Here is a 12,969-nt window from a genome sequence, read left to right on the forward strand (position 1 = left end):
AGAAGAAGAGAAGAGAAAGAGAAGCGAAAAATCGGTTGGAGAGATACGAGGAGGGAACAAGAAAGGAAAGTTTGTTCTTCGGAGGGAGAGAAAGGACGCTAAAATATCACGAAACCCAATTCAGACGGGGGTTCGTCAAACATCCCTCACCTTCGAATCGACAAAGAGAATCCGTCTCCTCCTCGTCGAGACTCTTTCGCCGAGACAGACGGTACCACAGCTCAAAGAGTCTTACGAGGTTTATCTCGTAAAGACGAGATAAACCGGTCGACGTCTTGGGAAACTCGCGTCATATCAGACGTGGCCGAGGATCTTTCACCCTTCTTTTATCCTTCGAAACGTTCGTTTCAATTCCCCTCCTCCCTCCTCTTAGTGGAGAGTCAGAAAAATTCGATCTTTCTCGGGATCGGGATGGCATCGACACCGACACATCCCGCCAGGAAATGAAATTCTGGGACGAGGGGAGGAGGGGGAGAGATGGGCCGAGAAACGGTAAACACGACGCGTAGACGTGGAAATAAACGATCGAACGGGAGGCGAGATCGTGCGATGATTTTTTCGGAGGGAAAAGAAGGCTCGTGGTGGTGACTTTTGCGAGGAGAGGGAGAGGGAGGCTGAGGTTCACTCGGGCCACATAATTCCCGCGATACGTCGAGAAGAGGAGGAAGGGGGGGGGGCTGGAAAGCTCTCTTTAATTAAAGCCCGTTCCCCGTCACCCGGTTCGAGCCTCGACCGTTTAATTCGAAGGATTTTTTTTTCCTTTTTTTTTCTTTTTTAAATAAACCGCATCGCGCGTGGAACGTCGAGGGATCACGAAAAGATTACCGCGTGTCTATTTCGTTTTTCCCCATTCGTTCTTCGCCAATTTTATTGTGGGCGAGGGAAATATTTTTTAAACGGGCCTCCCTTTGATCGTCCACCGTTTCTGTATCCACCTGTTTTGCATACAAACGTGTATATATATATATATATAAACGAGATGCGAACCTTTCTCTCTCTCTCTCTCTCTTTCTTTTTTGGCAGAGAAATTGAAAGAGAAGACGCACGAATTTAATTTAACGAGACCGAGCGAAAGGAGAGAAAGGAAAGGAAGAGGAGAGAAACTCCTCCTTCGTATCGATCTCGTTGGCCGCGCGAATCGAAAAGTTAGCATCGTAAAAAGCCAGATCCCTTATTTCGGACTTCAAACGGAAAAGCCGGAGATACAACATACAGCGTAAAATGCGGAATCTACGTGGCCCGTAAATTTCGTTTCGAATAGGAAGCCATCAAATGCGAGAGGGGGGAGACTCCCCCGGGCATATTGGGTCAGGATGATACAAAGTTTCGAATCCGTGCAGTTCTCTCTCTCCCCTACGCCGCTTCATCCCCCGAACGGTTATCCAAGATGCGTTCCAACGATGAATTTCCATCATTTGCATTTCTATGATGCGATCCATCGACGTTTTCCACGTTCCACGGGAACCAGATTACGCGAATTTCCGTTGGTAACGGATCCGATCGGATCCTTCCCTTCTATTCGTCCTCCCTCCTCCCCCATATCCACCGTTTCGCCCGGATTGCACTTTTCAACCGGCTAATCTCGGTCTACCGCCTTCCGCGGGGAAGAATCGCGAACACGGCGCGAATGAAAGGAACGGATGATGATGCAGCGGGCAAGGCTTCGAATCGAGAACGAGCGTAACGAATGAAACTTTCTCGGGGAATCAAACTCCATTTGTCGAAACGAGTTAAACCAGATAAGATATTATTGGAAAAGAGGCTTTAACGATTGGAATTCTTTGTTCGAACAAGGAATGTTTAAAAACGCAACGCGTGAATATTGTGAATCATTTTTTGATTCGAGTATGGAATGACACGAAAGGAAGTCGATCTCGATTTTAAAAATCGAAGGGAATCGTTTCGTTGGAAAAAACACCTACAACCTCGCCTACGATCTCTCTACCAGGGAAATGATTTCAAGGAACGAGCGAAAAGGAATCGTTGCCGTGAATCCGAAAGGAGGAAGGAGTCACATTGTCCGCGAAATCTTTATCGAATCCGATATTCTTTCGATATCCTTTTACGAGAGGCGAGTTCGATCTCGTTGAAAATTACAGGGATTCGCGCCACACTCGAATCGAACGATAACGAACCACGTTCCTCCTTTCTCTGCGTAATCGAATGACATTCTCGGTTATATTCGTCCACTATTCTCGAAGGGACTTCGGGCAAAGTTGCACTTTTCGAACAGCGATACGCTGTTCTCTGTCCGAGATTCGACAGAGAGTCGAACCGGCCAAGTTTATCATCGGGGAAGGAATTCGCAGGAATGCTCTTCGCTTCGCGCACAGAGAGATTCCTCTGCGAGCTTCTAATATTTAACGGACGCTCGTTTGTTCACGAAAAGGGTACACCTTGGTTCATTCGTGTCAAAGGGAATCGGATCTCTTATGTGTGCGCGTGTATGTGTGTGCGATCAGAGGTGCGATATTTAAAGCGAGAGTTGTCCAACGGGGAGCACGTTACAAGGGATAAAAAGCGATTTGTTAATCGACTTACTCAGCGTGGCGTTGTTGGCACGTGACTGGTCGGTTTGCGACCTGAGTAATCGCAACCGATTCAGTTTGCTTTGTTGTTGGTCCAACCTGTGCCTCAATCTGGCGAGTTTGTCCTGCTGTGCTGGCTCCTGAAACAGCAAATACCGGTCATTGAATGCCGGGGGAAGAGAAAGAGGAGGAGGAGGAGGAGGATGAATACCAGCCACCAGAGTGAATACTGCGGGGCTAATGAATGGGAAGGGATGGTAAAGGGGGGAGGAGCATTGGAATATTTCAAACGGCCACCGAATAAGAGGAGAGTATTTTACTTAAAATATTAACACCACTCGCCGAACGAGCAAATTACACGGAAACGAGCTTCCTTCCTCGCCGACTAACAACCAATTTCAAAGGATCCTCGCTAATCGTTGCACGCATTCTCCCCGCATACCACCGTCCAATGAAAACCAGATCTCTCTCCCCTTCCGGAGATCTTCTCTAAAATTTAACGCGGAATTTAACAGTGTTGCGATACAGTAGGTCCGGTAATCTCTCCCCGAGAACGTTAACCGTAAATTACCGGCTACACGCTTTCCAGTACAGCGTGGAAACTGCAAGATTTGCTCCTCGATACTGGAATCTTTTCCTTTTCTTTCTTTTTCTCCGTACATACTGTTGATCGTTAAAAAGCTTAGAAGAAAAGCTGGTCGTCCGAGGAACGAATGGAGGATTCGAGCGTGGCTGAAACTTTCTATATCTTTTGGTCTTATACCGGGGAATAGAGGCGACGCCGAGGATTAAAGTTTTCGAGTCTGAGAAAATCCTGTCCAGACCGAGTCCTGTCGCCTCGCTTCTCTATCTCGTATTACTTCCAATTGGCGGGGAATCCGCTGCGATCCGAGCATCTACAGTACTTTCTTGCGCTCGATTTTCCCGAGAATGATCTCCGTTTGAAAGGGAAGAAGAATCTCGATACTCGTTCGATAATCGATAATACGAATAATTTCTCTTCTCTCGTGTTTTTCTTTTTTCATCCACGTTTCCTGGATGGAATCGAGCGAGGATCATTGTTGTACAAAGTAACGAATAGAAGATCAGACTGACGTCATTTAACGACAAGAGAGAGGCGAGCGCGACGCTCTTAATCTCGTTAATATCGTGGAAGAAGAAGAGGCTCGTTACACGCGCGTCGAGTGCTAAGCACACGGGGAAGCGAGGAAACGTTGTCGTCGTCCTCCGCCGAGAATTCAACGCGTTACGCGCTTAACTAGCTCGCTACGGGGTGCGAGTCGAGTCGAGTGGACTGCGAGACCTGATTAAAATCGCGCGCCTAAGCGGATCGTGGGTTTAACCGACGATTCCAACCCTCGTCGATACCGTTTCGCCTCATTTCGTCGTGATTTTATTCCAAAAATTATCTCGAGTGGAAGGGAATTACTCCACGATGATTACATATCCAAAAATTATTCCCTCCAAAGTGTTTTTCAAGATGGAGGCTCGATGATGAGTTTTATCATAGATTAAGTTTCGTTCGAGTGCGCAAAGTTTTCGCGAGCGGAGCAACGATACATCATTTCTCGACGCAATCGCTACCGATCTCTCTCGCTCTTTCTCTTTTCAACACGGAATCTCCATGATCGGAGGTTCAGGATCAAGGTCGTGGTTACCGAAGCTAACGGTAGGCGCATTGGCTTCGCTCCATCTTTTGTTCGCCTCCATTACGCGGAACAGGGATAATTCATCAAGGATAATCGCGTGGTAATCGATCGTGTTCCCCGAGGAACGCTCTTAGAATTCCTTTCGGCCGAGCGAATGATTCCTCAAACACGGGGAAACTCGACTCTTTTGCCAAGATACTCTCGAAAGAAGAAGAAGAAGAAGAAGAAGAAGATTGACAATGCTGGATGGATGTAATTGCCGGTTGCCCTTATGCTCGATCTTGCGCTCCTTCCAATGATAGAAACCCGTTAATTATTTACCACTCGTGTATAGCAGGTGTTCTCCAGAATATCTCGCACGATTCCTCGAGGTTATTCCCTTCCAACTCTCTCTCTCTTTCTCTCGAATTTCTCGTTCGAAAGAAAATCGAAGGAGAGCAAAGAAAAGAAAAGAATCTTTGTGAAAAGAATACCTGTTAATCGAGAATAATCGCGATTATTTACGCTTCATCACGGTGGCGGGAGAGCAACGACTGGATGCGTGGTCCATCTTCCACGGGATGACGAGGCCGAGAATGGACAGTTATCTGTTCGATAATAGGCATAAACTGTTCCCCAGTCTATTATTAGTTTGAATTATTCATGACGCCAATGTTCCGCTTCTCGTTGGCGGGAAGAGCGGGGAGACGGGGAGGATTGGAGGCCGATGAAAGTTGGGGATCATTTCGAGATTTTATATCGCGGGAAACGAAGGCTCTTTACGAGCCGTTTTATCGTCGTTCACCAGCAGTAAACGGCTAAACATTGAATTCCGACCAAACAACACACGTTGGGGTTGTACGCGAGTTGTATTCAACCGAGTTAAACCACTTGGAGAAATTTTTGTTGTACACGCTCCTCGCGAAAAACTGTACGTCGTTCCTCGTCCTCCAGCTATGTGCGCGACAAACTCGTACAGCTCGTTCTTCTCTTCCAAGGAAAAAAATATCGGGTTAAAATTTTTTCATCGAAGAGAACGCGCGTATTAATATTTGGGAGCGGATCCACCCACTCACCGTGGTGAATATTGATTTTTGATAAATAATAAAAAGCGGATGTAAGCACGGCGAAAAATGCATAGCGAAATGGTTGTGCATATTGACGACAACACTTGTGCCGAATCGGAGATATATGAAAATTTTTGTTTTTCACTTTTTTTTTTTTTTTGAAAAATATTCGCCAGGCAAACCGTAACAGCGAATCTTTCTACGTTCATCCGCTTCGAAATATATATATTGGATTGGCAACTAAGTAATTGCGGATTTCAGTTGATGACGACCTAATCAAAGCAATAATCGATTCGGATCGTCACAGTACAACTCGTGAGATTGCAGAGAAGCTTCATGTATCGCATACATGCATTGAAAACCACTTAAAACAACTTGGCTATGTTCAAAAACTCGATACATGGGTTCCTCACGAACTGAAAGAAAAGCATTTAATGCAACAGCTGCGATTTGCTAAAGAAACGTAATGAAAATGATCCATTTTTAAAACGACTGATAACTGGCGATGAAAAATGGGTTGTTTACAACAATATCAAGCGGAAAAGATCGTGGAGCAGGTCACGTGAACCAGCTCAAACAACATCAAAAGCTGGTATTCATTAAAAGAAGGTTTTGTTATCAGTTTGGTGGGATTATAAAGGAATTGTCTATTTCGAACTCTTATCACCCAACCAAACGATCAATTCTGTTGTCTACATTGAACAACTAACGAAATTAAACAATGCAGTTGAAGAATTGACAAATCGAAAAGGTGTTGTATTCCATCATGACGATGCAAGGCCACACGCATCTTTGGTCACTCGGCAAAAATTATTGGAGCTTGGTTGGGATGTTTTGCCACATCCACCATATAGTCCTGACCTTGCACCATCTGATTACTTTTTATTTCGATCTTTACAAAACTCTTTGAATGGTAAAAATTTCAATAATGATGATATCAAATCGTACCTGATTCAGTTTTTTGCTAATAAAAACCACAAGTTTTATGAACGTGGGATTATGATGCTGAAAGATGGCAAAAGATCATTGATCAAAATGGGCAACACATTACAGAATAAAGTTATTTAGTTCCATGAAAAAACTGTCTTTGATTTTCTAAAAAAAATCCGCAATTACTTAGTTGCCAACGCAATACATATGCGAGATAATCTGGAGAAACTTGCACGATATAACGAAATGATACGTACACGATGTATCGGAGGCAAAAGTTTGAAGATGGAATCGACGGAGAGGAAAAAGAAAAAACGATGTTTGGACGATCGAGCGGTGGACGGGCGGAAGTTGGTCTCATCGACGAGCGGAAGGTGGGACGCATCGAGGGCCGCGGCCAGACCGAAGGAGGGAATATTACAGGAGCTTTGTCGGGCAATTTCCAGAACGATTTCCGCATTTAGGTTGGAAGAAGTGGTTCTCTCTCACCTGTGCGCCTCGAAGCACGGCTAGACGGGCCTCTCTCTGCTCCAGGAGGCGCCTTTGCTGGGCAATTTCCCGCTGTTGCCTGGCTGCCATGCTTTCAAGCTCGCTGAGCACCAGCACAGCACCACCCCCGCCCACTGGTAACTGAAACAGGATTAAGAGTACATCAGGAAAAGCGGTTACAAATATCTGCACCGGGTGGAAAACCTTTTCGCCCACCCGTCTCCGTATCGACCAAAATTTTTTCGCCATAGATCGAAAATTTAATCGGAAAAAAAAAAAAGGAAAAGAAAATTCGTCGCATTCGTTTCATTCGTAAATGTTCCTCCCTTGGTATTCTTTCATTTGGTTAATTAAGAACCAAGTTTTTCCTAATATACACAGGAATATGATGATATCCGCAGTTGATGGACGATTCGTTTCGATCCGCACTTTTTTAAGATCAAGGACACCAATTGTTCCGTTGCAACTTGCAACCGTAAAAATACGAGAGAAACGACCTTAGTCTCTAGACATCGTTCCATTTCGAATTTCTTAAATACCAACCATCGATCCAATTCTACGTCCTCGTGAATCCTCTTCCAACTTTAACCTACTGCTTCTTCACCTTCGAATCCCATCTCGATTCGACGATGCCACGATAATCGAGAGTTATACAATAAAATCTCGGTGTGTCGCGGAAGGTAAATCCTTCTAAATGCCAGCCTGCCATTTCGCGAAACGACCACGAGAGCTCGTCGGAGAGCAACGAAGAAGAAGAAGAAGAAGAAGAAGAAGATGATGACGAAGAAGAAGAAGGAGAGGAGGAAAAGCTGGAAGGATTACGCGATTTCGCGGAGCGGCAGAAACAAATGGAAAAACGGAAGGAGGCTGGGCCCGGGGAGAGGCGTAACGCGGTGGAGAAAAGAAAAAGCGAGACGAGGAGTGGTAGGTCCGGACTGGAGGAGAGTTCTTTTTGCTTGACCTCGTGCACCATCTGGAGAGGACCGGCCTCCGATACCAAGTAGAATCCCAAGGTCGACTTGGCCCTTCGAATTCCACGCACCGAGACAAGGACTCTTGGTAACCTTCGTACGTCAACGAAAACGAGTCGAAAGCGTGTCTGTTACCGATAACTCCGCTGTATCCTCGCTTTCTATACCTTCCATCTATCACGTTTCTTAATGACGAGCTTATTCTTCTTCCTTCTTAAATCGAACCATATTAGAATTGATTATGATTCGTGAATTATGATTTCTTTCTTTCCTTTCTTTTTTTTTCGATGAAAAATATGAGTTCGATCGTTCGTTTCCAAGATTTCGCGTCGCGGTTTCGAGACTTCTTTCGTGTCTCGTGCGTTAAATTACATACTCTTTTCCTTCCTCTCTCTCCATGCGTTCTCTCCTCGAACGAAAATTTGGTTGCTAAAATTTTCTCTACCTTCGATTGGATTGGACAAATCGAAGCGGCGAGACGTGGCTAACCCAGATCACGTCGAATAAAATCATGTTTCTTAATCAAAATTCAAACGCTCGTTCATCTACCGAGATTGATACGAATCCCTCTCGAAAAAGGGAATTCGTTTCAAATATTCGCAGCGGTTTTAAAAAATTAAACCGAATGAAATTTTCTTCTTACTCGAATCGTAGAAATTACCGATTTCCCGCGATTAATTCTGGGATGGCGCGAATTCGAGATACATAAGATACGTATATATTAACAAGGCTCGATTTCCAAGTAGCCAGATCGATCGGGAATCATCTGTTTGAATAAGGAAAAGGGAGGGATACACGGTCGGGTTTTGTTGCTCCTACGTTTCGAGCAACGTTCACCGCAACGTTCGAGACATCATTAAATCGGCGAGAAGCCGGCTATTAGCGCTCCAATTGATCGACATCGAGCGCGAGTCGACTCCCAACTACCTCTCCTCTTCCTCCTCCCTTTATTCCCTTAACCCTTCTCGCTTTATTCGCGAGAAAATGGTGGAACGCTTCTCTCTCCTTCTCGTTCGCCTCCTCCTTCGAAGTTTGGGGGGGGGAGGAAGAGAGTTAATCTTTAATGCAAAGGATCAGCGAGTCAAGAAAATCGAGGAAACTTTTCTAACGCTCGTTAACCACGACGATTCAATTTTCTCGATCCCGATGTCCCCACCCCCTACACCCCCCGCCCGTTAATCCGAATTCGATTACTTTGCACTTTGATAACCATGAAAAGTTTATCCCTCTCGTTCTCGGAGATCTTCTTGCTCCGTTCCACGACCCATCGATATCGAGATCAACTCGATTATCTCCAACATCTATCTCCGTCACACGCGAAACGGAACGCGATGAAAATTTAAACGTAAATTTACGTTAAATTATATCTCTTTTATATTTAAATACCACCTCCTCCTCTTCCGGAGCAATCTAATTTACACCGGTCGTTCTCAGATTTTCCGGTTAAATAGCTAGAAGAAGAAGAAGAAAAGGAGGAAGAGAAAGAAGAAAAAATGAAACGGAGATCGTAAATTCGCAACTCGCGCGATAAAGATAACGGGAGGGTGAATAAATATCAAACATTCTCCCAGAGTGTTGCGAGGGAGAGATTTTTCATTTCGAAAAATTTTCCCTCGCGTTCCCAACCGATACAACCGCCTCGTAAATAGACACAAGCGCGGTCACTGATCCAAGAAAGGGGTGGAGAGAGAATTCCCCTCCTCTCTCTCTTTCTCTCTCGATCGAAGAAAGGTGGCGTGCCTTCGAGCATAGTACCGCGTTTTTCGCGCGCGTGAAACTCGAACAAGTGCGATTCGAGGAGACACGCGATGCGACTGCCCTGTTATTATCCCGTACGCTCGCAGAGGAACCCTTCTCTCATCCCAAGCTGAGATCCGCCAGATGTATATTGCGTATTCCGCGAGTTCCAGAAAAATCTCGCAGAAATTTTGCTCATCTTTGAGTCAGTCAACTCCCCTCCTCGAGTTGATTTAATGCCGGGTTGCCTCTCGATGGGCGAAAGAATATTTTATTACCTTTGGAATGCGTGGACGCATGGAGTTTCGAGGATGCGGCGATGTTGGCGCAAGCTCCATACCTGCAAGTCACGTAGTTATTTAGAAGTGAAACCTCGGGTGTATTAATAGTTCGATCACACGGCTCATCAGACCCATTTTCGTTCGAGTCACGAACAACTTAATTTTCCATTATATCCTGTATGCACGTCCTCCGCGTATCCACGGACGGCAAATGTTATCTCCTCGAAAAGCGGGGAGAATTCTCGTGGCCTGGCAGGGGGAGGGGGGGAGCAATATCCGAGGGAAATCGATACGTAAGCGTAATTAAAAGGCAGGAAAAACCAAACCATTCGAGGGATGAACTTTTGAACGGCCGTTCGAAAAGCTCGTTATCTTCGTTAACGCCGATCCCCACGTTTCCATCCGCGAAACTTTCCGTTCCTTCCTCGTTCCTTCTCCTCTTCTCCTTCGTTTTCTTTTCGCCCATACTCGCTCTATATATTCTTTAAACTCTTTACGGTGTTTCGAATTTCTTCGAAGCTCGTCGCGCTACGCGGCGCGTAAATTTCTCGTTCCTCCTCCTGCTTCCTCCTTGCTCGCGTGGCGAATTAAAAAAAATCCCATTTTTATGTTAATCTTTCCACAACGCTTCATCTCGCTCTTCTCTTCCGACACGAGAGATCACGGCGAAGGAGAATTTTCCCAACGATTTCGATAAAAATCGGTTGTCTCTCCTTTGATACGCGTATCTTCCGTACGCGTTTCCTCAAAGGGGAGCGGTTTTTCTTTACGAACGAAAAAATCGCGATCTCTGGATCTTATTCGCGAATAATTTTCGGTCCTTTGGCAGCGAAGAATTCTCTCTCGTGTCGCTGCTTCTTCGACACTCGATATTACATTCTTCGAACGCGTCTCCATCCCATCCTTCCCTCCTTCCATCGTTCGTAGAGGCCGAGATAGAGGTAAATAACGATACATAAAGAAAGAAGAATCACGAATTAAGAGCAATTAACGGACGGAGCGATCCGTTAACCGCGTTAAATGGACGAGATCCCCTTCTTCCGATCCATGTCGCGAGTTAATGCTTCCTTATCTCGTTGATTATCTCGCAATGGATAGATAGAGAGAGAGAGAGAGAGAATGAAGGTTTTCTCAGAGAATGGAGGAATTTCGGGTGGAGCATCGAGCGGTGGAAGAGGGTTTGGAGTAAAAACATGGCCGGAAACGAAAGCGGCCGAGCATTACACAGGTAAGCTTCTCCGAACGGCATGTTGACCTTTCTCATTTCGGCCCGGGGCCCTGTGTTAAACGCTGTGTTCTGCAATCACGCGGTGTAACGGGTGGCTTCGAGAACTCGGTCCCCGTTTCCCCCTCTCTCTCTCTCTCTCTCTCTCTGCTTGTCTCTCCATCCGAAGGAACCTCTTCGACCGAACCAATTGCCCCATTTCGGCGAGGCGAGGCTACAGTCCCGGGGAATATAAATCCAATTTGTCTACTGTTGGCAAACTGTTGGAGAGGAGACGGAATAAAACCGAATGCGCCACCGAAAGCCACGTAGCTAGGCGGGAAATAAAACCGGGATACGACGAGAATATATCGCGCCTTGTTCTTTATTCGAAGGGGAGGGAGAAAAGGATCGCTGGAAAGTCAAGTTTCGACCGCGTAAATGGCTCTGCGTTTGTCGGATCGGTCAAGGTTTCGATCACGTTGTGGAGCAACAGCCTCGATTCGAGAAAATGGTGGTAGAAAATAAAAAAAAAAAAAAAGGAGAGAATTGTGCATGGAAAAACCGAACTATTCGACCGATTATCGTGCGTCTGTATCGAACATTGCTGTATCGTCGCACGCTCTTTCGAAATCGTTTGTCCGAATCGAAATCGGGGGAAAAAACGTGGAATAAAACGGAAACGCGACTCTTTCGACAACTTTCACGTTTCCCTAACGATTGAACGATTTTTAGCGAACAGAGAGCATAAAGAGAGAGAGAATACAACAAAACGATCTTGCGTATCAAGATGAGCGAATATTTCTTCGTCCAATTGAGACAGATTTTTTCGAACGAACAGATATACGCGATAATAGTTCGAAGCGGCGAACAAATTTTGGGGAGCCCAGGCGATAATTCCGAGCTGGATAATTAAGGAGATTCGCGGACGGATGGAGGAGAGGCACGCTTTGCCAAGGGAACGCCGATAAATACCGAGGAGAATTTCATCGAAATAATCGCCGCGGGCCAATCCCGGCCGCGCACGCCTTACAAAGTTATCTCGCGACAGTTTAAGTGGCCGTAACTATTATTTACTCGATCGACTAACACGTAGTCTCCTAGTAATGAACTATGACGCCTCCTCTTCTCTTCTCCTCCCCTCGCCTTTTGTCCCGAGGAAGGTGTCCTCAACGAACGTATCCTCTCTCCTAGATAAACGATCGATTCGTTTATCGACTTTGGTCCAAGGAGGACCAACCTCCACGTAGGATTTGAAATTGGCGGCGTGCAAGGCAACGATCCAGGATAAAATCCAATCCAGATCTCGCGCGCGTTTAACGAGATCTGTCTCTCGACGAGAATCATCTCTTCTTTTCTCCCCCAACTTTTTTCTTCTAAGCGTCTAAAAGCGTATCGTATCCGAGGAGTAAACGTTAGGGCGAGGGGGATGAAGTCGACGATTTTTGCAACGATACACGAGAAGAGGAGGAGGAGGAGGAGGAGGAGGGGGCAAGACACGCGAAGAGGGAAAGAAAAGAAGCGATCGGAGGAACGTTACGAAGAGAGGGAAGCTTACCTCGTTCTCGAGCTTAGGGGCGGTGTCGTTGCATTCCGGCTGCCTGCCATCCGCCAGTTTCTCCTTCACAGACAGCAACTTTGGCTTTCTCTTCGATCGTCCGTGCCGGAGCTTCACCGTCACGGCTTTCGACTTGAAGTTCTCCGCCGGATAGACGCACGCCAGCATCGTGCCTCGCCACGGTTTCGCGATTATTTTCGTTCGATTTCTCCTCGACAAACGGTGGCTATCCTCGAAACTATCCTCCCTTTTTTTCTTTCCCCTTTTCTCACCCCACTAACGACAAAGAGTGGAGGTTTTCTCGTCTGCAGTTCGGGAGAAAAGCACACGCTCGTCAACGCATCGCGATTAATCAAAAAAAAAAAAAAAGAAAGAAACACTCGCGGCTCGATTTTTTCCCTCAACCGCGTTTCTCCTCCCTCTCGCACTTCACAGTTTCCCCTTTTCCTTCCTCTCGATTTGTTCCTCGTTCGGGTCGATTTTCCTCGAGTCTACCGCCTCTAAAATAACATCGTAGCAAGGCACGAGCGTTAAACTCGATTGTAGGTTACAGGGTCGAGGCGTATTTCGCCGCGG

The 12,969-nt window shown here is 46.0% G+C and overlaps 1 protein-coding gene across 12 annotated transcripts in view; it reads right to left on the reverse strand.

Annotated features, from left to right (window-relative positions):
- LOC102655479 (putative uncharacterized protein DDB_G0271606) overlaps window positions 1-12,969 on the reverse strand; it is a 102,631-nt gene that overhangs the window by 16,561 nt on the left and 73,101 nt on the right. For 9 of the 12 annotated variants that reach the window (XM_026443459.1, XM_026443461.1, XM_006565564.3 and 6 more), the window contains 2 exons: window positions 6,643-6,783; window positions 2,542-2,668 (listed from right to left, as the gene is read on the reverse strand). In XM_026443459.1, coding sequence (XP_026299244.1) covers window positions 2,542-2,668; window positions 6,643-6,783 — 268 coding nt within the window. Of the gene's footprint in view, window positions 1-2,541; window positions 2,669-6,642; window positions 6,784-7,185; window positions 7,204-9,628; window positions 9,691-12,393; window positions 12,894-12,969 lie in introns of those variants that run through there. The other 3 variants (XM_016914487.2, XM_393703.7, XM_006565563.3) reach the window with 3 other exon arrangements.

Source organism: Apis mellifera, linkage group LG10, assembly GCF_003254395.2.
Source record: "Apis mellifera strain DH4 linkage group LG10, Amel_HAv3.1, whole genome shotgun sequence".
In the NCBI taxonomy this organism is placed as follows: Eukaryota; Metazoa; Arthropoda; class Insecta; order Hymenoptera; family Apidae; genus Apis; species Apis mellifera.